The sequence below is a fragment of the Xyrauchen texanus genome, chromosome 11, assembly GCF_025860055.1.
Source record: "Xyrauchen texanus isolate HMW12.3.18 chromosome 11, RBS_HiC_50CHRs, whole genome shotgun sequence".
Lineage (NCBI taxonomy): Eukaryota > Metazoa > Chordata > Actinopteri > Cypriniformes > Catostomidae > Xyrauchen > Xyrauchen texanus.
In genome coordinates, this window is record NC_068286.1 from 43,393,809 (window position 1) to 43,421,666 (window position 27,858).

Genomic DNA, 27,858 nt, shown 5'->3' on the forward strand with positions numbered 1-27,858 from the left:
CATCCATAGACATTCAGTCTAATTTTCAGTTTATGCACCACTCCCTGTTTCTTGGCCTCTTAAGTGGATTACAAGCTCAATCTAGATGTTACAAAACTAAGATCCTTCCCTTTTGCTGTGATGTATAGCATTTTATTATCTATAGTCAATAGAAATTTTCTAGTGATTTGTTTTGCATGCTTTTCCTGCTGGATTGCATATTTTGTTCTGGACATTTTATATATATATATATATATATATATTTACGCATGACAGCTTTCATTTGTTATATGGCTTGTCTATCTTAGTGCTGTGTGAAATGATTTTATATTCATATTAGTATTTCTACCATATTACCTCTAGGTGGTGCTTATTTGCAACACGGATGAATATAAGCCTTATATTGTTATTTTATGTAACTTAAATGCAGAAGTGATGGTGTTCTTTCAAATGATACCAAATATGCCTGAATTATGTTTCCAGGAAATTATTCGCGGCATAGCACCCCACTGAGTTTAAGAGGTTAAATAATTTAAATATATGATGACCAACCATTTTCTTGCAAGTGCTTTGAGACAAAGTACTAAGTAGATCGGATCCAGGGTGTGCTGAGTGACTCCAGTCAGGTCTCCTAAGCAACCAAATTGGCCCGGTTGCTAGAGAGGGTAGAGTCACGTGGGGTAACCTCCTTGTGGTTGCAATTAGTGGTTCTCGCTCTCAATGGGGCATGTGGTAAGTTGTGCATGGATAGCGGAGAGCAGCATGAGCCTCCACATGTTGTGAGTCTCCGCGGTGTCATGCACAACGAGCCACGTGATAAGATCGCGGATTGACTGTCTCAGAAGCTGAGGCAACTGAGACTTGTCCTCCGCCACCCGGATTGAGGTGAGTAACCGCGCCACCACGAGGACCTACTAAGTAGTGGGAATTGAGCATTTCAAATTGGGGAGAAAAGGGGATAAACATTTCATTTTTTAAATGTACCATGATTAATCAAAGAAAACTGTGCAATTAATTAGCAAAAATAAAATGAATTCACAGCCCTATTTAAAAAAAAAAAAAAACAGTATTTTTTTTTTATATATATACATTTGTAGGTTAATTATTGCTTATGTAGTTAATTAAGACTCAATTGGGAAATTCAAATGTAAGTATTTTGACATTCATATTTTGCTAAGAAAATATTGTTTGGACAAATAAAAAAATAACTGCTTGTCTGAAAGAAAAATCCTAATTATTTAGCCTTGCTTGTAGTCTCTAACGTTCCTGCTGTGTATTTGACAGAGCTTTCTCCATGGCAACCAATCTGCACAACTGATCCTGCAGGCTTTCCCTATTCAGCAGCAAGGCACATTTACTCCCTCACAACAACAACAGCAAACACAACAACAACAGCAACTTCAGCAATTGAAGCCACAAACTCAAAAACAGCAAAAAACTTCCTCCTCTCACCAGACAGATAAAACTAGTGCCCAGTCTCAGTAGCATGGATGAACACAACAGCCAGTCAGATGGAATAGCTGGGTCACATGTCTCATCTGGGTGTTTGTTGGACAGATGCTGGACTGATTGCCAACCCTCTTCCTGGCAAATTCTTACAAACTGTTTATGAGGGTAGAAGTGCCAAGCTCCTTATTTATTTCAACTGAAAGCAAAGGGCTGCTAGCCTTACATGGTCTTTCAGTGTAAACAGCCCAAGGAACTGAGTCTGTCTGTACAGTCCCGTGTAAATAGACAAACAAAAACATATTCAAAGATATTGAATATTTTTTATGCTGCATGGAAAGTTTAAACTTTCATTTGTAGTGTACTACTAGTTTTATGATTTCCATTTTTAAGTATTATTTTTTGGGTTCAAGTTTAAAATGTTTATATTATGCGTATAGTGATGCTTTAAACTTTTGTCCTTCCCTGACGATAGCCTCGTTACATATAGTTAGGGTGGTGTAACGGTTTGTTGTGGAGGTTTTCAGAGACACTAAGGTAAATTTTGTACCTTTAAGTTATTGTACCCTGTGTCTCTGACTCGTACAAACAGATTGTCCCAGTTTCATTGAACATTTGATGCTGAGAAATCTAATTTGACGTGAAGTTTTCCAATTTAAGTGCCAAAATTGAGTTACTTTGTTTTAAAAAAAACAAAACAAACATGCTTCTTCCAGGTTGTGCGTGTTGAATGTTGATTTGCTTTTTAGCTGAGTCATAGTCGTCTTCTAAAAAGTTGTGCTGTGCACCTTTCCCCATTTCTTATAGCACTTACTGTGTTGATACACACTAAATCCCTCTAGTGATTGTGATATATTGGTCTTTTTGAGTTTTTGTGTGTGTGCATGGATGTACTTAACGTGTGTTTCTCAAAGAACATTTAACGTGTCGTGAATGAGCTTTTCAATCCTCGTTTATAAATATTCTGTTTTCCCTCGTGCTTTTGGGAGCTATGCAAGAAGCCGCATACAAGGCAAAGCATTTGTGTATGTGTGACTGAGAAACGTTTAGAGTACTGTTGACATTTTCGATACAGTTTTCAAGAAAATGATGATTATATTGTCCTTATTTTAGTTTCAATTTTAAAGTTATAATTGAAACTGAAGCAGGGTTAATGTGCAGTTTTGGAGTCTTAAACTTGAAGGGTCTTCGTTGTGTGTGCATGTGTGTGACAGAGAGAGAGAGAGAGAAAGTGTAGGCTATTGTATCAATAACCATTTGTGATGCTTCCAATTTCGCTGTGTGGGTCATGTATTTCCCCCCAAGCGATGACCAATCAGTTCTTGCGTTGCAGTAACTCAATATTCTAGATGTCTCCCCATTGGCTTGTTTGCTATATACCTCAGAAATCCATATTGTTGAAAAAGGTTTTATATAAGAAATATCCAAAGCAATTTTATTTTCATATGGTAAAGGACTAAGAGTAAACAGTCTGGCTGTGTGTGGACCGGTAGCACTGTTAAAAGAGCAGTATGAGTTAAAGTGTTCATGGTTTATGGTTCTAAACCAATTTTAACATATAGAACAAGTGTTGATCTGTGGACTTCCAATTTGTGAAGATGCTGATCAATGTGTCATCTTTCCCCGATCTATCCCGTTCTCTTTCATAGTTGTGTTATTTGTGTCCCATAAGATTTTTCGTGCACTGAAACCCCCAAGTGTGTTAGTTGTTACTTTTGAACCGATTTGGTTCATAGTGTGTGTACAATCAGTCCCATCCAAAAAGCTACTGACCGGTTAAAGAGAGGCTTGATTAGGACTTTGCATAACATTCCTGATCATATCAACCTTCTGTATACAGAACTGCCTTTTATTTGTGTACACTTTGTATTTCTGTCCAACCAGATGATTGTGTTAATTACAGAGTTGAGTGGTTAATATTACAATAATAGTAAAAATTCATCATAGAAAATAAGATGAAGTAAATTATTATTTGTTTTTTCAGTGAACATGAGTATGGTATATTCACCCCTTATAATATCATGTTTTAATCCAAAAATGTGTTCGCTCTGTTCATTCTGAATTGCTATGCGCATGATGTATTAAACCACCGTGTCACCACCAACAAATGTTCGCAAAGCAATCCTATTATCCTCAATGTGACTGAATTTGTAAGCATTGTCCTCTGTCTATTGACCAAAAACTGACCCTTTTCCCTTCACGATATTCAGCCTTGAATTAAAGCAAACAATGTTATTTACATTCGCTTATGACAAGTGATACTGAAGTGTCTTGCTTTTGCATTTTTCCATAAAGAAAATATACAATTCATACAATACAAATTCTTTTTTACATTTTATTTTAATTTAGTCTGTATCAAAAGCATTACATCATTCCCTTCTGGCCCTCTTCCTTCATTCATAACATATTCTACAAGATGAAAAAATAGCTACACATCAGATATTTACATAGTCAAATCTAAAATCTCAAAGCAATTCAAGTTATTTGTCACAGTCAACATTCAAAAACATTTCACTTCTTTTTTTTTGGAGACCGGAGTCCTGTTCTTCAAACATAGAGGTTTGATATGTATCTTGGTTTATGCAGAGTTGTCCTGAAACTTCAGCTAGCCAGGTTAGCCATGTTCAAGGAATGGAACTCATTGTCTTATTATACAACAAATGTTAACGTGCAATCCAAATAGTATAATGTCAGTTTTGCACAGCAAGAACCTTTTATGTATGCCATGTGTATAATATTAAAAATCTCAAATGCAAATCAAATGTTCAATTCCAAACTTAAAAAATTAGCCAAAACAAGCATGTAAACATCTCCTATGTGTTTGTGTTTTTTTTTTTTTTCCTTTTCTTTTATAAGTCTAACAGAAGAGGTCTTTTATAAGAGCTTGCAGAAGAGGTGGAAATCTAGTAGACAATGATACAATGTAACATTACAAATCAATAATGCATTATAACAGTGAGAAAGTAATTACACATGCTGAAACTAGTAGACAAATGCAAGATATGCAAGTATGGTAACCTCAGTCCATTGGCATTACATAAGTGCTTATGATAATGAAACATTAAACAGGACTCACTTTGGGTTCAATGTCGTTACCACTGATCTATCATACTGTTCGGTCGAATTAAGTATTTGCCATTGTTCACCCAGTCAAGAACGAAAACGGAAGAGCACACAACATGACGTCATTACATAGTGCAGTGTGTGTGACTATGATGTCATCAGAAGAGTAAGTCATTTATCTAAATGTCTGTTGAGGTAACATTGTTCAATTCTACATCTACATGCTTGCCTGGCTCAGGATGATGCCATGGTCGTGCATCCAAAATACTATGCAGATCAATACAATAAAATGGAGACCAGCTGCATTTAGAAAAATGCATTAGCAACTACAAGCAGTTACATGGCTGGACATACTGGGCAGCAAGTCTTGAGTAATTTGAAACATCCTGGAAGACAAGGCCAATGGATTAACATTGAGCCAAACAGAGAGCAGAGAAGCCTAGGGATTGCCCTTTATAAGTCACACTTAAAGACCCCATGAAATAAAAATGGGAGTTGTATGGCTGGTTATAGGGTTGCCACCTTCAATATAGAAAAATAAGGGACGCCTGGGGGGGGACACCCGGGACACCCCTTGGGGCCACGATGACCACAGGTCCGATGACGTGCCAGTGGCGGTAAATCGCAACTTAAAACATGTTTTCATAAGGTGGCGTGAACACAGATTTTGGATAAAATATTTGTCATTGTTTGCAGACAGTAACACCATCCAAACAGTGAAACCACATAATAAATAACCGATCTACAAACATTTCTAAATTCATGTAAAACACAATTTTTTTATTATTATTGGTAAGTTAATCTATTTTATATAGTCTATTGTTAATTCTACAGTAGCCTATTGAAGAATGCAATCATTTAAATTAGTTAAGTTGTTTATTTGCTTCACATAGGAACTATATTTTTATTATTAAATATATCTCTCTTATCTGTTATTAAAATAATGCTTATGTGTCTGATTGTACGCCTTAACCGTAATAAACAAATCGGTTAATTAACAAATACGTTGTCCGTCAGTATGTCTACTATTTACTTGCTTGTTCGGCTTGAGCAGTCTTTGTTGGTTCTGACTTCTGACACCATGTTTCATGTTCATAAAGGAGACTCGTGATGGGTCAAACACTAGCTTTTATTTTAGCTCCCTTAACATAGCCATCCTCGTGCATTTTATGTTTTTACACACTTCTTCTCCTTGCCTCGCCCCCTTCCTAAGATAGCTCACTGGTGCCCTCTATTGGCTGACCTATATCGTAACATTTACAATAAGGCTCATTAGTTAACTACATTAATTAACATTAACTAATAATGAACTGCACTTATACAGCAATTGTTTATCTTTGTTCATGTTAATTTCCACATTTAATACTTTATTAAAATATTGTTAATATTAGTTAATGCACTGTGAACTAACATGAACAAACAATGAACAGCTTTATTTCTATTAACTAACATTAACAAAGATTAATAAATACTGTAACAAATGTATTACTCATTGTTAGTTCATGTTAGTTATTAATACATTAACAAATGTTTAATAAATGAACCTTATTGTAAAGTGTTACCAACAAATCATACCATAACATGATTCATTAACATTTTTAACATTATTTCTTAACAAATAGGCAGCCTATGAAATCTAATGTAATCAATCAGAAAATGATTGAGGTGATTAAAAAACTGTCATTACACTATCTGCCTGGAGATGATTGAGGTATGAAGAACTGTGAGACGGTGCTTTGATCTCTGTGACCTCTAGCATTGCGGGAATGTTGTTCTCCCGAAGCATGCTGTCGCACATCTGACAAGCCACCGTGCGCAACAGAGAACACTCGCCGACAAATTGTGCAATTGGCTTGATACTCATTTCCGCTGACACTTTCCAGCCAAGTATTTGATTCCTCCCACTCTCGTCGGTACTTTTGCATCCGCTTTCGTTTCAGCGCTGGACGCGGGGGGGGGGTATCTGGAGCAGCCTCCGCCATTCTTTCAAATCAATTCTTTGCCAAGAGACCCGTCCTCCTCTGACTCTGATTGGCCGTGAACCTGAAACAAACCAATCAATCCAACGATGGCAGCGAGTATTACCCAATCAGGGGCAGAATAGGACGAGTCTTCACAGAATGCCGGTGGGATGATTTGCATGAGATGCTGCATTGAAGACAACTCCGAAAATACGGGACAAACCCCAAAACGGGACGCGCTATTTTATTCTCAAATACGGGACGATTCCGTATTTTAAGGGACGGGTGGCAACCCTAGGCTGTTAGTCCCTGGCTATTAGCTTTGAAGCTAACAGAAGCTCCTAAAAGTTGATCAAATGAACTTTCATTTTCAAACGTTGATATAAATACTATATGCATTTAAAATGTAAAGTATTTTTAGTCTAGGAGAATGGATTAAAAATAATCATGACTCATCTCGAACAACATAGTTTTATCCAATCAAATGCTCTCTAGAATGATAATGTCTCTCCCCCTTACAGTATATCACATGCAAATTAGCAAGAAGCACATTATGAATCATTGCTGTGATGTATTTAAAGCCTTTTGGCTATTAAAAAAGGAACAAGCCATTCAAGAATGTTTAACAGGAAGTACGTCAACAAAGGAAAATAGCTGCGCTCATCGAACAATTTCATGGAGTCGTTAAAGGAGTCAGAACTTAAATGGAGGATAAGGCCATTGGCTTTAAGTTAAACATACGAGGAAACAGGTTTTCAGGCAAAACAAAAAACTTTGTGACTTTGTGACATTTTATACAGTTTGATGTTCCAGAAATACTTCATTGGTGGCTTGCAGCAGTGGTTGAGTCGAGGCGGTTGAGCTGCCCACTGAACTCAGCCTTTGCGCCCTCTGCAGGCCTGGAGGAACAAATGCTTCACAGCTGCTTGTGCTGAGATTCAGGTAGTCCTGCAAGACACAATAGCAAACTTATCAATTGCAAGCATCTTTAACTATATTTTGAGCAGTGTTAGTAAGAATGATCTGTAGAGCTAGCCCTGAGTTAAAACATACATGTTTGGTGGTTTCTGACAGCAGCAGTTCAGTCCTTTCCACCAGTTTCTTGAAGGTTGGTCTCTTCAGGGGGTCAGCACTCCAACACCATCTCATTACCTCATAACTGGTAATACACAAACAAGTGCCTCATTATTAAGTGCATCCCATATAAACACCCTTGTATTAATTTTATAGCACTTTATTGATATTCCTCAAACATTCTATTTTTCTGTCTTCTTCACAAATTTCTTAATTCAGAAATAACCGTTTAATGATTTGACCCAATTAAAACATTTTTGCATATTATTTCAGTCTTAGATGTGGGGCGGCTGTGGCTCAGGTGGTAGAGCGGGTCGGCCACAAATTGCAGGGTTGGTGGTTCGATTTCCGTCTCAGACAACTACACATGCCGAAGTGTCCTTGGGCAAGACACTGAACCCCAAGTTGCTCCCAATGGCAGGCTAGCACCTTGCATGGCAGCTCTGCCGCCATTGGTGTGTGAATGTGTGTGTGAATGGATGAATGAGTCACAGTGTAAAGCGCTTTAAATACCGTTAAGGTTAAAAAGGCGCTATGTAAGTGCAGACCATTTACCCAAATCTTTAAAGGGGTCATAACATGCCTTTTTTATTAATTTAATGTGTTCCTTGTTATTCACTTTTAATATCAGTAAAGTTTTTTGCACTTTTTACACCTCTGTCAGAAATGCTCGGTTTTGGTGCAACTTCTCCTTTAAGACTTTACAGTAAACGCCCACTGTTCTGATTGGCTCTCTGCTCTTGACTGACCTGATCTCTCTCCTTGCCATCTTACTGCTCACTTCTACTGGGCGGGGCTACAGAAGTGATAAGGTAAAGTAGGCGTTGATATGTTGTTGTGGAGGCAGTCTGATGCAAATGTCTACCACAGTGTGACATCACAATGTGGAGGAGGTAGAGAAAGAGTAGTTTTGGCAGCTTGGTTTCAACAAATGCTCTTTTTGCTGTGAGGAGGAAGTTTTGAGTTCTGAAACTTACAGTATGTTTTTATAGTACAATTAAGCTTACATGTCAAAAGATCAAGGAAAATTGTATCCCTCATGTCATGACCCCTTTAACACTATTCTTATGTTGCCTGGGAAGCAATGGTATTTCCATTAAAAAATCTAGTTTTGTATAATTCCAGAGTAAATACACAGATATTAATATATATGCATGCATATATAATGAAATGTAAATTTTCTTACATTTCACTTGGGGCAAACTCAGGCTCGCTCATTCTATATCCATCTTGTATCATCTTATAGAATGTGGATCCAACTGGAACTCCAGGATATGGTGTGTTACCTGCAGACAGTTTCATCTTATAATACCCTGATAATGAGTGATTTATAGACACTCAGTACATGTAATATGGATGATATCAGCTCGTACACACCGAGAGAGAAGATCTCCCACAGTAAGATGCCGTAGGACCAGACATCACTCTCAAACGTGTACACGCAAGCAAACAGACTCTCTGGGGACATCCACTTCACTGGGAGACATGCCTGAACAAGAAACGCATCATTAAAGATTCTGAACAATGAATTCCATTGCATCACGTGAATGCAATTGTGTGCGGTTACTGAAGCCATTGTAGAAATGTGCTATTCGTAGTCAACCATGATTAAAGAAATATTCTGTGTTCAATAAAATTTAAGCTCCGTCGACAACATTTGTGACATAAAATTGATTACCACAAAAATGTATTATGACTTTCCCATCCTTTTCTTTAAAAAACAACACTGGGTTACAGTGAGGCACTTACAATGGAAGTCGATGGGGCCCAATTTTTGAACATGAACCTCCTGAGACCCCGCATGACTGCTGTGTGCATTTCCCATTTCCCTTTTTTTTTCTCTCCTCTTTTTTCCCCAATTTGGAATGCCCAGTTCCCAATGCCCTCTAAGTTTCGTGGTGGCGTAGTGACTTGCCACAATCCGTGTGGCGGAGGACAAATCTCAGTTGCCTCCGCGTCTGAGACCGTCAATCCGAGCATCTTATCACGTGGCTTGTTAAGCACATTACCGCGGAGATATAGCGCGTGTGGAAGCTCTATTCTCCGCGGCATCCACAAGTCAACATGCACCCCACCCAGAGCGAGAACCACATTATAGTGACCACGAGGAGGCTACCCCATGTGACTCTACCCTCTCTAGCAACCAGGCCAATTTGGTTGCTTAGGAGACCTGGCTAAATTCACTCAGCCACCCTGGATTTGAACTCAGGACTCCAGGGTGGTTGTCAGCATCATTACTCACTGAGCTACCCAGGCCCCCAGTAGCGCCATCTTTGATTTTTGATGGGAATGACAACAAAGCTGTGTAGGACAAACTTGTAGTCTCTTCAAAGGGTTGTACTGTTACTTAAAATGTTTTAGATCATTCCGCTGAAGAAATAATGGAAAAAAAATCTTTCCAAGAAATTTCAGTTGACACAAAACTCCAGAAAACATGAGTTGTGGAAAATTAGATGTGATCTAAGAGCTTTATACAGTGGATGCCTTTGAAGAGACTGTAAGTCTATCCCTCACAGCCTTGTTATCTCTCACATCAAATGCCTCATTAGTCTTTTGTAATAGGGGAAAAATTACTGAGTGCACCTTTAAATCATATGAATTTATATGTGTAAATTCTAAAAAGATATGTTGAATATAGATATAGAGCCTGACATAAATGTGAGTGTGGTGAAGGATACTCACATTTCCTCTCAGGACATAGCTGGAATCTCTAGTGATGTCACGAGCCAGACCGAAGTCACATATCTTTGCTAACCGACCCTGAGTCAGTAAAATGTTCCTGGCGGCCAGATCTCTGTGGATACACTTAACACACACACACACACACACACATACACACACTGGTAAACACATATTGTATATTGTGATTTATTAAACAAAAGAACATACATATGGGAGCTGACAATGGTCTTGATGTATGACAAATCAATTTGTATATGTGAAATATTCAATGTAGTCTCTTAAAAGCTGCATGCATAATAATTGTAAAATTTTTCAATATAATTTTAGATGGAGTATAGCATGTCACACCGGAGGACATGCCAAATTGCCAACGCAGATGTATTTCATTTCAAATACTCATTCACTCATCTCTCCTCTTTTCACTCTGTACAAAAATGTGTCATCTCACACATTTTAACATTTATTACATAAAAATGTCACCATAATTACCAGGTGTGTATGTATAACATGCACCAAAACCACTACTGAGGTGGATAAATGCAATACACACACAAACTCTCTTACATGTTTGGATGTGAGAAAGTCCATGCCTTTAGCCACTTGATATGAGAAACTGAGTAAATCTTCAGTATCCAAAGAGAGATCATCTTTATCATCACACCATTCTGAGAGAAGAGATTATACAGATTGTAAAGTGTAATATAATGGAAAATGCTGTGAAAAGTGGCTGTAATTTGTTTCTATTCTCTTGGGATGGGCTTACCTGTCTGATTCGATCTCTTCTGATACGACCTCATGGGCATGTAACCATTATCAGTGGCGTCTCTGTTTGCACACACACATACAGTACAATAGATGGTGTATTACATTACTACTACCTAACAAAGGACATGTAGTCTCTCACAAATGTTAGACCATGTCACACAAACACTCATCTGTCACCTTGAAGGCTGTGTTTGGCTGAGCAGATTTTTGTAATATCCATCTCCTGTTTTGGAACTGAAAAATGCATCCCTCTTTCTCCTAAGGAAGTTCAACAGGTCACCATGGCAACAGTATTCTGTGATCACCAGAGTAGGGCCTGTTGGAAAAGGAAAGGTTCCATAAACTTAATTTAATCACATAAAATGTATCTTAAAAGTAACACAAACAATAGGCTATTTCTTAAAGGGACAGTTCACCCAAAAATGTACTCACCCTCATGATATCACAGATGTCTTTCTTTCTTCAGCAGAACACATTTGAAGAAAAATAGAAGAATATCTTAGCTCAGTAGGTCCTTAAAATGCAAGTGAATTGAGATTTCACTTTTAAAGCTCCAAAAATCATAGACAGTCAGCATAAAGATAATCGATACAACTCCAGCAGTTACAACCCCAATTCCAAAAAAGTTGGGACAGTATGAAAAATGCTAATAAAAGCAAAAATTATATTCACCCTTTGCTAAGTTGAAAACACTTCAACAGATACACTGTTTTTTAAATTTTCAGATAATTGCAACATGTTTCAAAAAGGTTGAGGCAGGGGCAATTTAAGTCCAATAACAATTCGACAAGTTAAAACAACAAGGCAATGTGAAACAGATGTTAAACAGGTGAGGATATTGTGTCATAGTATATAAGGAGCCTCCAAAAACAGCCTTCAAGAGCAAAGATCGTTCAAGACTTGTCAATTTGCCAACAGATGCTTCAGGAAATAATCCAGCACTTTGAGAACAATGTTTCCCAAAGACAAATTGGAAGGATTTTGGGCATTTCACCCTCTACAGTGCACAATATATTTAAACGATTCAAGGAATCTGGTCAAATCTAGGTGTGTAAAGGGCGAGACGAAAACCATTTCTGAATGCACGTGATCTCTGATCCCTCAGACATCACTGTCTTAAAAAACATCATTGAAATGTCATGGATATCATGAATATGGGCTTGGGATTACTTTAGTAAACCTTTGTTAATCAACACCGCTCTCCGCTGCATTCACACATGCAAGATAAGACTTTACTATGCAAAGCAGAAGCCATACATCATCACTGTCCAGAAGCGCTGCCGACTTCTCTGGGCTCGGTCTCATCTTAGATGGAAAGTAGAACAGTGGAACTGTGTTTTTGGGTCTGATGAGTCCACATTTCAAATAGGTTTTGAAAAACACAGCCGCTGTGTTCTCCAAGCCAAAGAGAAAAAGGACCATTCAAGCTGTTATCAGAGTCATGTCCAAAAGCCAGTGTCTGTATGGGCAAGGGGTGTGTCAGTGCCCATAGCATGGGTAACTCGCAATCAAAATTATTAATAAGTGTTATCAGAAGAAATGGTGATGTTTCACAGTGGTAAACACTCGACTGTCTCAACTTTTTGGAGTGTGCTGCAATCATCTGATTTGAAAGTACTGCACATAAAAAAAGAAAATAATGAAATTCACAAAGTAAAACATCATATAATGTTTAGTTGTAGTGCTTTAATAAAGGGTGAATATAATTTACTTTTGTTTTATTAGCATTTTTCATACTGTGCCAACTTTTTCGGAATTGTGGTTGTAAATGAATGTCTTCTTAACATTAAGAAAGTGATGCGATCACTTTTGGTGTGAAAAAGATAAATATTTAAGCACTTTTTAAATACAGTATATTCCAACGCTTTGGGGTAAGTTTCACGAGAGGGTGGAGTCCATACGGTCTCTCGTGTGATGTATGCGTGTTGCCATGGATACTGAGGTACTCTCACATTCTTCTCTCAGTTGAGACATCAAGGATAAGCACAAAACCGCACCATTGTGAGTAAAGAAACAGATAACAACAGATCTAAACCAAAACCAACAAAGCTTCTGTACAGCGTTCCTCCTTCTCACTTGTAAACAGCGCTGCTCTTCGGCAGTGACACACGTATGTCAGTTCTCGTGTGTTTCAAACACCAATGCGATTATGTCACACGCACGTACCGCTGCTCACTGGAAGCATGAAGAGTTAAAAAAAAAGTTAGATCAAAATCGATCGTGTCGCTTAAGAAGACATTGATTTAACAGCTGGTGTCGTATTGATGCCGTTTATGCTGACTGTCTGTGGTTTTTAAAGCTTCAAATGTCAAATCACCATCCACTTGCATTTTAAGGACCTACTCAGATAAGCTATATTTCTCTTCAAATGTGTTCTGGTGAAGAAAGAAAGTCATACATAACTGGGATATCATGAGGGTGAGTAAATGATGAGAGAATTTTCATTTTTGGGTGAACTATCCCTTTAACTTAAATTTCAATCAGTTCCTTACAGAAATCATAAGATTTGGAAAAAAGTGCACAAGTCATATCTACTTTAATAGTACTTTTATGGTGTTTGACAGCTGTGGGAGTGTTTGTGTGATTTATTGATTTTGACCCTTTTAATAAAAATATTTTCGTGTGATGTGGTTAGGTGGGCTTCATTACATTTATCTATGATTGGGAAGGTTTATGTTATTAAAATTAATTGTATTCCAAAATTCAACTACCTGCTACAGTCCTTCATTTGGAATGGTAAACATCCCAGATTACATTTGAGTAAGTTGCATAGGCCAAATGACAAAGGTGGGCTACCCCTACCCTAGATGTTGTTTTATTATTATGCATTCGGTCTCAGATATTTGGCTCATTGGTCGCTTCCACCTGAGAGAGCCCCTCCCTGGTTTTGTATTGAACAGAATGTTCTTGCCCCTATTAGCCATTGCAAAGCCTTTCTATTAAACAAACCGGAAAAGTTAAGTCACACCCCATTATATCGTATTTGCACTAGTTATGGACAAAAGTGTCCAGAATGTATAATTCAGACATGTATTTAAATGTTGCTTCGAGCATATTTAGTGGATTGTGAGGGAGGTTAGTATGCTCGGTGACCTATATGAGATTGGAGTGCTGAGATCTTTTGAAAATTTAGTTCAACATTTTGGGATTCCCAGGTCTCAATTCTTTAGGTATTTACAGTTGCACCACCTGCTCTGTACTATTTTTGAGAGTAGCATACACCCCCCTAAAGTGGCAGATACTCTGGGAGAGGTGATTACTGCTTTTGGAAAAGGTCATGAGGCATCAGAGTATTACTCCCTGCTAATTCAGAGTCTGGGGGTTAAATATGGGGGTTAAAAATTGATTCGGTGCATATATGTTTGCTTTTCTGTTTTATGTGTCTGAATCAATAAAAAGTGTTAATCAGAAACTTTAAAGCCCTTACCTCCTACTGTACAGGCTCCAAGCAAGTTGACAATGTTTATATGATTGCCAAGGTAACTCAAAACTTTCAGCTCAGACATTAGAGCCTCTTTCTCAGTCAAATGAGCGCTCGCTTTGGACAAAATCCACATACACAGAGATTTACATAAATACAAATTAGATTTAAAAAACATGAGTAAAACATGAAACTAAGTTCTCCTTTTTTGAGAACTAATGTTTGGAATGATCTATATGTACATATATCAACTCATGTACATCATACATATCTAGTTAAATACTCACATTTTAGCATTTTTACAGCAACAGTGGTCACTGTGTCTGCTGAGCAGAGTCCATATGCTGTCGCCGCGACCACTTTACCAAATGCTCCAGATCCAAGAATTTTTCCTTCACCATTACATAAAAAAACATTCAAAGATTGTTTTCAATATTGACTTCACAGTAAGCGCAATAGTTCAATGTGATTCACTAGAAAAGCACATTTGTTGCTCTTGTGCATGCTAATGGCAACATCATGTTTATTCATGGCAATTAATGCATGCTACAAAATTTAAGAATCAGCTAAATCTTACAGAGCAGAGCTTTAAAGAGGTCATATAATACCCCTCCCCACCCCCAACAAAGAGACCAACTTATAATGTTGTCTGATATGCAGAGCATTACATTTACATTTACATTTATGCATTTGGCAGACGCTTTTATCCAAAGCGACTTACAGTGCACTTATTACAGGGACAATCCCCCTGGAGCAACCTGGAGTTAAGTGCCTTGCTCAAGGACACAATGGTGGTGGCCATGGGGTTAGAACCTGTGACCTTCTGATTAACAGCCCTGTGCTTTAGCCACTACGCCACCACCACCTCTATTTTATTAGGTATTACACACAGTGTCTGGCATTAGAAAACTGGAAATTAATGAGTTTTTGCAGCTTAGTTTCAATTAATGGTCCTTTTGGACTGGGAAGGAAGTGTGTGTGTATGTGTGTGTGTGTGTGTGTGTGTGTGTGTGTGTGTGTGTATGCATGCATGTTTATACTATATTGTGGGGGCCAAATGTCCCCACAAGGATAGTAAAACCTGAGATAATCTACCTTGTGTGTGTGTGTGTGTGTGTGTGTGTGTGTGTGTGTGTGTGAGCGTGTATTTATCACTTTGTGGGGACCAAATGTCCCCATAAGGATAGTAAAACCCGAAATTTTTGACCTTGTGGGGACATTTTATCGGTCCCCATGAGAAAAACAGCAGTAAATCATACTAAATTATGTTTTTTGAAAATGTAAAAATGCATAAAGTTTTCTGTGAGGGTTAGGTTTAGGGTTGGGTTAGGTTTAGGGGATAGAATATAAAGTTTGTACAGAATAAAAACCATTATGTCTATGGAAAGTCCCCATAAAACATGGAAACACTACGTGTGTGTGTGTGTGTGTGTGCGTGTGTGTGTGTGTTTACCAAAACGCAGTCTTTCTCTTGGAAACTCCCATTTGGGGTCATAAGGCAGCTGTGTAGGGTCTATGTAGGTATAACTGTTGCCATCAAAGCTGTCTATCACCTTCCAGTGGATCTCATATTTGGGTTTCTATGACAACGTAAATAATGACAAGCAGACAATAAACAAAAACAGAAGTATTTTTTTCTTAACCATTACTAACATTAGAGCACAACAGTGATCACTCACTTTTTCAGTGTATTTGTTTCCAGAAATATTTTTACCATTCATTTTTCCCATAAGGATTTAAATAAATCTTCACTAAAGAGTGTAGAAGAAGCAAAAAGATTGTATTTTTTTTTACATTTATTTAAAAGAGAATGAGCTACTCTTTCCACAAAGAATTGCAAATGACATAATTTAATCAGAAACGTTAGCAGAATATAAAAATATAGACATATAGTCATTGATTATATAAGTATAAAACCAATTTATTGTAAGCTGAATGCAAAATATCTGAACATATACAAATATATAAGTAGTTTGAAAGTGTCTTGATTACGTCATTCTCTTTTGCTGCGTTTATCATTAATAACAGCTTTTCTGACAAGATTATGGGTAGTGTGTGTGTGAACTACCTGCATGTATTTGTAGAGCAGAACCACCACAAAGAAGCTAAGCAGAACAGCAGTAGACACAACACCAGACAACAGAGGTGTGAAGAGCTTATGAGGTACAGTTCGTTCTGGATAGAGAAACAAATGCCCACACAACAACACACATCCATGGATAAACACAGTCACAAATACAGTACATTTTTAAAACCAAAACAGTATAATGCTTCTTAACTCTCTTTGCCATATTAATAAGGCTAACGTTTATGTGTGAGTGTTTTGAATCTGTTGTTCAGAGGATTTTGAAAGCTTAGTGTCAGTTTCAAATCCTAATGTGCACACACTGCATAAAATAATAATCCCCCCAGATCTGTCAACAAGCCTGTGTATGTGTCTGAGAATGTACAGGGATTATCTTTACCAGCTGTGTGTGTTCGTCTTTGGGTGTGAACAGGTTCATGTCTATATCCTGCTCTCAACAACATTGTAAGGTGGGAATGGCTCACCTCAACAGTAAAAGCACATTTGTTTGTGTATGTTGGGGGTAGGGGGTTAATTTTAAGACAGTGCCACACTAGCAGATTTTTTCAATGACTTTCAGGTGTGAGCTTCATTAACATAATCGCAGACCAGGTGGAATGAGACGAAGCGTGCGTTAGCGTCTCTCAGCGAGATTCGGGGTCTTGTGTTCCCTTTAAGTGACCAATGAGCTTCTTTTATTAAACAACTGACAAGGGGTCAAGCTAAACTGAACTCTCTGATCACACTCTGCATATCATCACAAATGCTGATTGTAATCCATAGTGATTCTGTCACCAGGCGTTTTTCTTGCCTTTCTATCCTACACTAGAATGACATCAGAAAGATGCACATACACACTGAAAGCTGCATAGGGAATAAAAAGACAATCACACACTTTCACAAGATATATTTACTCTATGAATTGCACAACTGGCTCATTTGGAGCATTTGTGTTGGAACCTGGTGTGTTTTCTCCCTTGGTTCAGCTCCTATAGGCATATATGAACATGGCAATCGCACTCGGATCTGCACCAAATCAAGCGGTCTGTGAGTGGTTTGCTTGTGGTGAGACAAACAATATCCCTATAAACCATGAACATAACTTGATCTGCGGAGAAGAAATCTGTAGGTCAGCTCGACTGTCATTCATCATCAAAAAGCTGAAATAGCCTGATATACAGATGACAACTATATTAGATATAGTTATGTAGTAATTTTACAATCTGTGTCTGCGTTACACATATTACAGGTTACTATTGTTAATGCTATGCTATGTATATACAGTATAAGCAGATCAGCAATTAAATGACACAGTACATAAGTTAATCAGAATAGTAAATACACAGAAGCACGAATACTGTAAAACAAAGTGTCAAACAAAACAGCCTTTTGGGCACATCTTTAAAGGTCAAAATTGTTCATGAATTTAGAAAATAGTGCTTTTTTAGGGGTAGGGTTGTGGTTAGGTTAGTCTGTAGTACCTGTAATTAGCTTTATATAAAAACAACAGAAGTCTGAAATATCCTCAGTTAGATGAGTCTGTGTGTGTGCATGCATGCGTGGGTGCGTGTGTCTCTCACCACTAATGGAAAAGAGAGTGTAGGCCTGCTCGCCCTGCGTTGTTGCCACACACTCAAGAGTGTGATATTTCCCTTTGCTGACATTAAGTCGACTCTCCACCTCGCTCCGTCCGAACTCTGGCCCTGACACTGTTATCACAGCAACCTCCTCATCTGCCTGTGTCGCATTCAACAGGTGGGAGCACCTGTCAGAGGGCAGAGACTTTTAATTAATGTAATAAAGCCAAAAGAATATGAGCAATCACAATGATTGTAGAACATATTTACCACATTTTATTATACAATTTCCAGTTCTAAATGGCTTTGTGACACATTTCAATCTCTTGAGACCAAAACTATGGTATGATGATGTGGCAGGGTGGAGGGCGGGGTCGGGTCGTGATCCTACACACCCGGTCCCGTATTAGGCTAATTATGCCTCCTTGAGGGTTAAAGGTCGACTGCAGAGGATCGTGCGGGAGAGAGAGATAATTTACGGACATGTCCGTCATGTGTGTGTTTGTGTCTTCTTTTAAGTGTATCATTAAACCATTATTTATATTATCAAGCCAGTTCCCGCCTCCTCCTTTCCATTGATCCCTTTACAGATGCATTTACTTGGGAACTTGTAATAATAAAATTAATGTGTTAGAGAAGTGTGGTATTTTATGGCTGTTACCAGGGCTGGACTGGCAATCTGGCATACCCGGCATTTTCCCGGTGGGCCGACGCACTTTGGGGATGCTCAGGGGCGGACTTGCCAGCGGGATAACCGAGCGGGCCATTGGGTCGGCTGCGAAATGTGCCGTACGGGCAGCGATAAGCAAAAATGAGCCGCCGCATTATGCAGAACGGACCACAAAACGGCGCCGCAATATGCAGAAACTGACAGCGACCCCACCCCCCCGCTCAACAACTTTTGGGCCAGTTGCCATGTAAAATCAAGGGCCGAATTCTCTTCCCAGTCCAGCCCTGGTTACATGTGAGTGGCTTAAATCAAAAGTGTGAGTCATACCGTGTATGTGGCGGCTCGCAGTAATACCAAGATATTTTGGGGGCAGGATATCCTGAAGCAACGCACCTCACCTGTCCATCAACCGGCCCCTCCTGGGAAACAATCACAGGTTTACCTGAATAAGAGAGCGAGAGAAGGAAACAAGTGGAAAAGTAAACAAACAACCACTGTATTTACATAAAGACTGTATTACAATGAAGAAATATAATCCTTTATTTCTTCTGAACTCACATATTACATGGACGGTGAATGACTGATTGACAGATGCATATTTGTGATTGGCTGAGAAAGTGTAGATCCCACCCTCTGACCCATGAACTCGAACCAGCCTTAGTTCACTGATGTACCTGAAACGTTTACATAAGCAATGCTCAATGTCTTACTTGTATGTGACGCTGCATCCGAATATCCATACTTCCCTACTATATAGTTTGCCAAAAACTATATCCTAGAGGAGTACTTTGTCCGTATCATCAGTATTCATAAAACAGTGAGAAATAACCCGGATGACCTACTTTTTCCAGCGAGATTTTGAAGTGCAGATTGACTTGACACTTTACGATCCAATAAGAGGAGACATCATGTTCAAAAAGCGATGTTGAACCACGAGTTGTGTGGCTCTATAGAGTATATGTATATACCAAGAAAGTTGCTCCTTGTGCTAAAATGGTGCTTATTTAACAAAACCAGAGTAGATTATTTTTGCGTTGCTGTTCTTACATCATATATTCTGGACACGGATCAATACCCACATCCCTGGATGAAGTATGTCTGAAATCTATTTATATTACACGCATGCATACCTAAAGAATGTACTGATTTATCGAAGTAGTGTGTCCTTCATAAAATACTGTACATACTGTGATAGTATGACATTTGGACGTAGGGTCAGATTTTTCTCTACGTTTTTGTTTATGGTTTGCTGGTTCTTTTTCCTCCCAGTGATCTCAGACTTTATACTGACACCTACTGGTGTGGATGCATTAAGTTTATTTATTAACTGCTGATGCTTCACAATGGAGCTGTTTTTGATCATTTGTTTAGTTCCATCTCAAAAGTAAACTTACTATAATTGTTATTAGTAACTCGAATAGTACTCGAATTACTAGAAATGACTATTCGTGTGATATCCACAATGAAACCCCATAAGAGTTTGCCCACTCCATGTAGAATAAATCAGGTTTTTCAAGTGCACTTTTAAGATTTATGTCTGTTTACTAGTTTTTTAATTAACGTCACTAATGTTGATGTAAAGCACACCTAACAGACATACTGGTTTGGGGGATTAAAGATAAGCATCAATCAAATACTCTTTGATTGTCTTATAAAAGACATGTGCAGGTGTGTACCTGTACTGCTGGTTCTGAAGTGTAATGACATGCTCAGATGTGTTTTTGAGCTGTTGGTTTTTGTAGGTCCAATACACATCCCTGGGTTTGGGGTATGACGTCATCTCCACAATCAGAGTCAAGCTTTCACCCTCTCTCACCACACTGTCCCCTCCTTCTGTGAGGTTAATGAAACCATGCTCTGCCACCGACACACACAAAATGTTGTCCACAATGTAAGATGGAGTTTAAAGCCAATAAATATTTGAAAGATTGCTAATGACTACAATTTGATAGAGTAGAAGTTAAGCTATGTACATGTATGTTTGCATTGTCTCACATTTCTCACCATAAACTTCCAGATTGACAGTTGCCATGGAGACACCCCTCTCATTCTGCGCTTGACAGCGAAAGACTCCTGAGTCGCTCATCTTCACAGATTGAATCCAGAGCTTTGCTGAGCGCTGATATCCTTGAGAACCAGGTATTATGTGAGAGTGATGGGTCTCCAGTGCAATCTAAATTGTTATTGAGATGATATAACTTTCCACATTAGGTACACTCAAAAAATAATCTGTTGGGTTTAAAAAGCTGTGTCAAGTAGTACCACGAAACAGTGTTGAGTAGTTCCAACAAGCCACAGTTCAGTTGTTTGAACTAAAGAAATGCAGGTAAATTGAACAAAAGCATTTTCAGTAAATGCAAACCATTTGGATATTTGTACCTGATCACTATGTAACACAATTTTTGTTCCTGGGTAGTAAGTGTAATTTCATAAATGCTTATGCCTCAAAAGTATAGAAAATGGCTAGTATTCCCCACAAACTTTGCTTTTGTGACCAGGACAGTGATTGTACCTATTTTCCAGAAAATTACAGAGAGATTTAGTGCTGAGTAAACTTGGAGTAACTTCTAGAAATTTCTTGAACTTAGAAATCCAATTTTGTGTAAAGCATGCTGGGAACTACAAATCACTGTGGTTTCAGTTATGCAAACAGAAAAACGTTCCCAACCCAAATGAATAAAGTAAAGCTGACGAGACATTTTTTTTCATTGAAACAACTCGGGACAACATAAGGGATCTATACATATGCTACAGCTGAAAACTCTGTGTGTGTGTGTGTGTGTGTGTGTGTGTGTGTGTGTGTGTGTGTGTGTGTGTGTGTGTGTGTGTGTGTGTCTAACCGCTTCAGAAGGGATGCTCCAGTTCAGGTGGAAATCATGGTTGATGTTGATGGTACTACAGCTGAGCTCAAACTCCTGATCCTGGATCAGAATCACATTTTCTGATCTGGATAGGCTAACTGCTGGCACTGTTGCTGGGACTGTGTTACAAACAAACATGTAATAAAGCTTTTTCCATCTTTAAGATAACATGAAATATTTTGTATATTATTTTCATTACTATTATACAACTACTATTTTACAATACTAATTTAATACTATTTTATTACATGCATTACTTTATATTTCAATTATGCGTCTTTAAGGTATAACATGATTATAATAACATGATGTTATACTTTGAAGTATAACATGATAATAATATACTGAATTACTTCAACATCACACTCAATTGTGGCCAGTGTAAGATATACAAAAAACAGTTACTGTAACTCTTTCAACTTTGTATACTGTATCATTCTCCTATCTCCTTCTTTCCCCTCTCAAACTGTGGTTCTCAACGGGTGGGTTATGACCCAAAAATAGGTTGCATGTCTGTTCTAACAAGGTCACAAACAGCACGGAGAAATAAAGCTAAATGCAAATGATCAAATGCAACTACGCATGTAATCGTGCATAGTTATGATAGCTAGGAAGTAAGAAATAATGTACAGTAAGCAAGTCATTATTGAAAAATAAACCCCTTACAGGGTGATCAGGACCCTGGCACAAAGTGGTCAATGCAGCGACTGACAAACTGACAAGATGACAAACCCCTTCCCATATCTTGTGTTGTTGATGTCAAAAGTTATGCATCCAAACAAACTTTGGTATTTTGGCAGAAAATTCTCAGTATTCATTTTAAGGCTATTTTTGGTTTACTTTTGTATGATACATTTTTGGTACTGTGTTGAGTCACCACTTGATGTCCAGCGTAAAATATGAGTGCTGAAGCAAAACCAGTTGAGAACCACTACTTAACATACACCACACCATACAGTACACACACCTTGCCGCACATCCAAGTTATACTGGCTTGATTGAACAGGTACTCCATCCATCTGCCCTGCACAAATGTAGCAACCCTCAAAGGCTTTGGAGACATTTCTGATTGTGATCCCTCTCTGAGGGTGCGTGGTGTAGTTGAGACCACCAGGCAGGGCGGAGCCAGCACAGGTCAGCAAATACAGGTGGCTGACAGCTGGATCTGTAACTAAACAAGGTAGAGTGCAGTCCTCTCCTTCCCTCACCAGAAGACCGTTCACCATGGAGCGCACAAATGCATTCCCCAAATCTGAATCGAGAGACAGAGGGAGATAAGAGATAGAGCAATGAGAAGGGTCAAGGAGTGAAAGAAAATGAGAAAATCCGGAGGGAAAAGAAAAATATTTAAGTATGAGGACATAGAGAGAGACCATAAGTGAGTGCGAGAGCTTTTTTGCCCAATCCGACAGTTCAAATACCTGCATCATTCATCATTCAACAGTTAACCATAAGCCTACATCAAATAGAAGAAATAAGACCACATTCACACCAAGGTGTGGTTTGAGGGACGGCTTAAGGGCATGCATTTGTGCTGTTACAAAAGACCTATTCAAGTTTTAATACTGCTTCAAGAGGAGTGAAGTGTGGGAATTGAGGCCAACTGCATAAGCATACACACTCAAACACACCTTTCACATAGATGTAGATGGAGTTCTTCGCTCCCGTTTGTATGTTCTCACAGGTGTAACGGCCCATATGATGCGTCTGTGTGAAAGCGAGACGGATGACACTGGCTCCAACTTCCTCTCGCTCCCCATCGATCCGCCGACCTTTTTCCCGCAGCCACCGCACCTTGCCCGTGCTTGCCTCTGCATCATCATGACAACGGAGTTCCAGTTGTCCACCTTTGAGTATCACCAGATGAGGGGCATCTGGAGTGATAACAGGTTTAAACCACCCTGGAAAACAAACACACAAGTCAGGTCACTGTGTATACATTAAGTCAGTCCAGTTGATGCGCTACATTGTTTGAAATGGTGAACGACCCTTAAGAAAATGAGCAGGTACTGATGATAGAAATGGTGGTTATTATAACTCGGTAAAAGCTTGTATGACTCCTGAAGAACCCCACTGCTGTCTTTGTTTTCATCTGATGTTATCTAAGCAAATCTCTGCTCTGAGGATTTTAAACAATATAAACAGAGATCAAGATTTAATCAAGATGCCTGATGATTATTTGAACAAGCTGTCTGAAAGCACTAGGGCTCAAAGCCTTATAGTTACTGAGTTACTGCTCTTGTGACAACTTTCCCATGTGACAACTATAGCCCTAGTCTTCCATTTACTGTAAATCACTTTGGATAAAAGTATCTGCTAAATGACAGCTTGCTATTAATTTTTTTACTAAATATAAATCAGCAATCTATATATTTCTTTATAAGTTAACAGATGGAAAAACATACTTTTGACCCATATCTATAAGCTAGAGGTATTAATACAAACTTCCTTTTAATACAAAAATAGCAATGTATAGTAGTCCAGAGGTGCACAGCACCACAAAATTAATAGAGCAAGTAAAAGCTGAAAACACAACGGAAATAAACACAAGGAATTTAAGCACATTTCACATTCAGATTTTACTCCATGATATGCCAACACAAAGCAAATGATCTGACCTCACTGCAAACGGCATGGAGTAAGAACCTGAAATATGACATTGATGAAAATGTCTAGGAGGATATTATCAGACTGCCAGTTTATAACAGATTTAAAGAAATGCAATTTAATATTGTACAAAAAGTTTACATATCCCCAAATATATACAGTAAGATAAACACTACTGCATCTCCTCCATGTCCCAAATGCCTTAACAGTCTCGGCACATTTTTCCACTGCCTTTGGGAATGCTAATTCATTTCAGATTTTTGCAAAAGCATTTGTAAAATTATCTATTATACAGTAGGGTACAATGGGGCTAAAGGCACACCTTAAGGAAAATTTGGCTTTTTTCTGGTCACAAATTGTATCAAGATTCGAGAAATACTGTACATTTATTTTGATAAAAAAAATGTATGAAGCAACATACTGTAATTTGTGTGAAAAGAAACAACAACAGATGGTTGTTTTGAATAAAATTCTTAAAAAAAAAAAAAAAAAGGGGGCATGGAGTAAAAGGCTCCCTCACTTTGGGTAAAAAATATATAGTGTAGATAACGGGGCAACAGTTATCACAATTTGTCAACTTATGCAAATACCACCTTCGAGACAACAAGATGCTTTCTTGAGTAACAAATTAAGATCATTCTTATTCAAAATAACCACTTCAGAAAAGGGTGCACAATTTCTTGATAATTTCAATCACATTTGACATTTCATAACATCTCAAGATTTTTTTCTTCAATCATAAGAAAAACAATGTGTTTAATAGGGGCATTTTTACCCCAAATACTATCCTTTCACTTATTATATAGGATAGTTATTGGATAGTAATCTGGAACTCATGGAACTGCTTTTTTACGCAACAGATCAGAATCTGCCGTTGATGGTTCAAAACAAATTATGCATCCAAGCCTCCGTTAGTAATTCAAAAATGTGACTTCAGAAATAGTATCACGGCCTGTGCTGTTTCTAACAAGTTATTGGATAAACAAGGATGGATGGATGTGTGTGTGTGTGTGTGTGTGTGTGTGTGTGTGTGTGTGTGTGTGTGAGAGAGAGAGAGAGAGAGAGATGGAACGTGTGCAATCTATTGCCACTCCCAAGCAGAGATGCTGTCAGCTTTCTGAAGATCAGCTTTCTCAGTGGAAACTGAGCATTCAAGTGGGGGTATTTCTCCCTATGTCACGGTAGCCAGTGCGCAAGAGTCGATCACTTTAGAAACTGCAATATCCTCCACCATTTTAAACAGCACCCATTGTGTAATTAATCAGTCTGTTGTGTCTCTCAGCTGTGATGAGCCGTAAGGCTGACGTTCGTTTAAAGCCATTTAAAGCTATTTCCTAGCTTTAGTAATGTAGTAGTAATACAAGCGATCACAAAGAGATGTTTTATGTAAACACTGGCTGACAGATTCACTTCACCTAACTGGTGAAGTGAAAAAAAAAAAGACAAACAGTAGCTCTTAACACATATGCACTGCTCTTACACTTTAGTTTAGAACCGCATGAACACAAGCACACACACAGTGAAACGTCGGAGTGCTGTCAGAACATCAGTTCTCATGGAACGTCTCTCGTCCAATCAGATTCGAGGTCCAGAACTAACTGTTGTATGTATATACACACACACACACACACACACACATACATATATATATATATATAAAATCACCTTAAACAACATTGAAAATGACAAATAAGTATTTTGTCTCAAAATGTATGTGACAATTTTTGGGGTATTCATACATTAGCTACTGTACACAAATTTGCAATATTAACAAAATTGTTGAATATTAGATCAAACTGCCTCAAAATCAACCTTCAGACATTAAACGCAATGATCTCATGGATCAGGAAAATTTTGCAGTTCATAGTGTCAAACATGTGTTTAGGAAAGTCCTATGGTAGTTTTATTGCTATTTAGTGTTTTGGAAGAAAACAAAATCAAACAAGCTTTTTGCCCCTGGGAGCCTTTAGCCCCGTTGTACCCTATCTACAGGTAAGCAGAAGGTTACAGCCTACACATGTCTACTGGGAACATTATCCCCTTCGCTCCTGGAATTTTCAGATCAGATGCCATTAAAACATTCCTGTTTTTGGGTAGGAAATCAAATATGATAAAATAGGTTGGTGATGAACCCACTTAATTAAGGATTTGATGGTCTTGATTAAAGAAGTTACATTTCTAGAAAAGATGTGAAGTAAAGGATAAATCTGACACTTTTCATACATTTTGGTCAAATCCATTGAACTGTTTTGGTATTGACTACAAGTTTATTGTGTACCCCTTAAAACTATTATATTCATATGGTGATACTTTAATTTTGAATTTGACCACACTGCTCTTCTCTCTCTCTCTCTCTCTCTCTCTCTCTCTCTCTCTCTTACCAGTTACCTGTTTGTGTCCCCATTGCTGATTATTATGTAAAATACCAATAAAAATACATAAAAAAAATTAAGACTTTCTTTTCTGATACATTTGTTGTGTTGCAGCTTAATTTTGGCTACTTGTATTGTGGCTTAAGTGTAATGTGCTGTGGCATTACATTGTTGTGACTTAATTTTGTTGTGTTGTGTCTTAATTTCTTGAGTTTTCTGCTTTTATTTGCACTGCTAATTTTGTTGTGTTTTGCACCCATGGGCCACCATAGCAATGTAGTGTGAAAGCATTAGTTCACAAAAAAAATAAGTAAATAAATAAAATAAAGGACATCTGTCTTCTCCCATAATTCAAATGACTGTATCATGTCACGGCCATGACTATAGTACCTATTATTATTATTCAAACATGACTACTAGAATTTCTGTTACTTCATCGTGATCCACGGTCCATTAAAATAAAACGTCACTAATTAAGACAATTAAAGGAAAGTGGAAAGCACTTGTGGAGGAGCTCTAGCAATCATTTCTAATCTCCACCAGGAAACAGAGAGAGAACACGTCGTGACACGACTTCTAACTGTTCTGAATGTATTTTAGTTGTGGTCGTTTTGTTTACAGTATACTTAGGGGCTGTTCACACAAAATGGTTAAAAAATATAGAGGCAACACCATGAGCGCAGGTGTCTCGAGACGCGTTTTTAACTTATTTTTAACTTGACACGGCGTCTAAAAAACGCAGAGCTCCTGCGCGAGACGCGGCGCTTAGAAAAACAATAGAAAAAACGCGTTCTGTGTGAATGGCCCCATAAGGACGTCATGTGTTGGATTAATTTGACGTACCCCGATCTTATTACACGCTAATTAATTATTGACTCCGTGCACAACACATGAGATTCGCGCGATATACAAGTTAACTAACCACCCATACGACCTAAAACGAATTACTAACCAGTTTAAAAAATGCATAGATAAAAAATAAAATAAAATTACGGACGGAAACTCTTAACGGTCATTACCATCTACCCTGAAACAATCGGCTCATTCACTGGATGTTAATGATCTACTAATAATTTAACTGAACACACATTGGGATTTTGAAGGACATTTATACGCCAACATATTTGTAAAAATAAATTACAACGCTAATTTCTTTTTTATCTGAACAACTGAACGTATTAATGGTATGTTCTTACCTCCAGGTAAAATTAATAAAAGTAGAACTGTGCGCAGAAACCAAACGTGAGCCATTCTGTTTGCACGACTGATCCAACTGACCTGACCATGCGTCCTCAACTCACTCTCTCTCTCTCTC

General features: G+C 38.1%; 2 protein-coding genes across 3 annotated transcripts in view; one reads left to right on the forward strand and one right to left on the reverse strand.

The window, feature by feature from the left end:
* clockb (clock circadian regulator b) overlaps nucleotides 1-5,833 on the forward strand; it is a 29,325-nt gene extending 23,492 nt beyond the window's left edge. For both annotated transcript variants that reach the window (XM_052137264.1, XM_052137265.1), the window contains one exon: nucleotides 1,264-5,833. In XM_052137264.1, the coding sequence (XP_051993224.1) occupies nucleotides 1,264-1,464 (201 nt within the window). In that variant the 3' untranslated portion in view covers nucleotides 1,465-5,833. The remainder of the gene's footprint in view (nucleotides 1-1,263) is intronic.
* Nucleotides 5,834-6,050: 217 nt separating this feature from the next.
* LOC127651441 (mast/stem cell growth factor receptor kita-like) lies at nucleotides 6,051-27,831 on the reverse strand. Its single transcript, XM_052137263.1, has 21 exons — nucleotides 27,740-27,831; nucleotides 23,196-23,465; nucleotides 22,532-22,816; nucleotides 21,544-21,683; nucleotides 20,708-20,876; nucleotides 20,380-20,560; nucleotides 19,262-19,377; nucleotides 19,031-19,145; nucleotides 18,037-18,221; nucleotides 16,460-16,566; nucleotides 15,845-15,971; nucleotides 14,679-14,783; nucleotides 14,398-14,508; nucleotides 11,148-11,286; nucleotides 10,969-11,030; nucleotides 10,770-10,870; nucleotides 10,206-10,328; nucleotides 8,901-9,012; nucleotides 8,710-8,809; nucleotides 7,503-7,608; nucleotides 6,051-7,397 (listed from the first exon to the last, which is right to left on the reverse strand). Exons 1-21 carry the CDS (start codon nucleotides 27,792-27,794, stop codon nucleotides 7,242-7,244), a joined length of 2,865 nt encoding a protein of 954 aa, XP_051993223.1. The 5' UTR covers nucleotides 27,795-27,831; the 3' UTR covers nucleotides 6,051-7,241.
* Nucleotides 27,832-27,858: the final 27 nt, after the last annotated feature.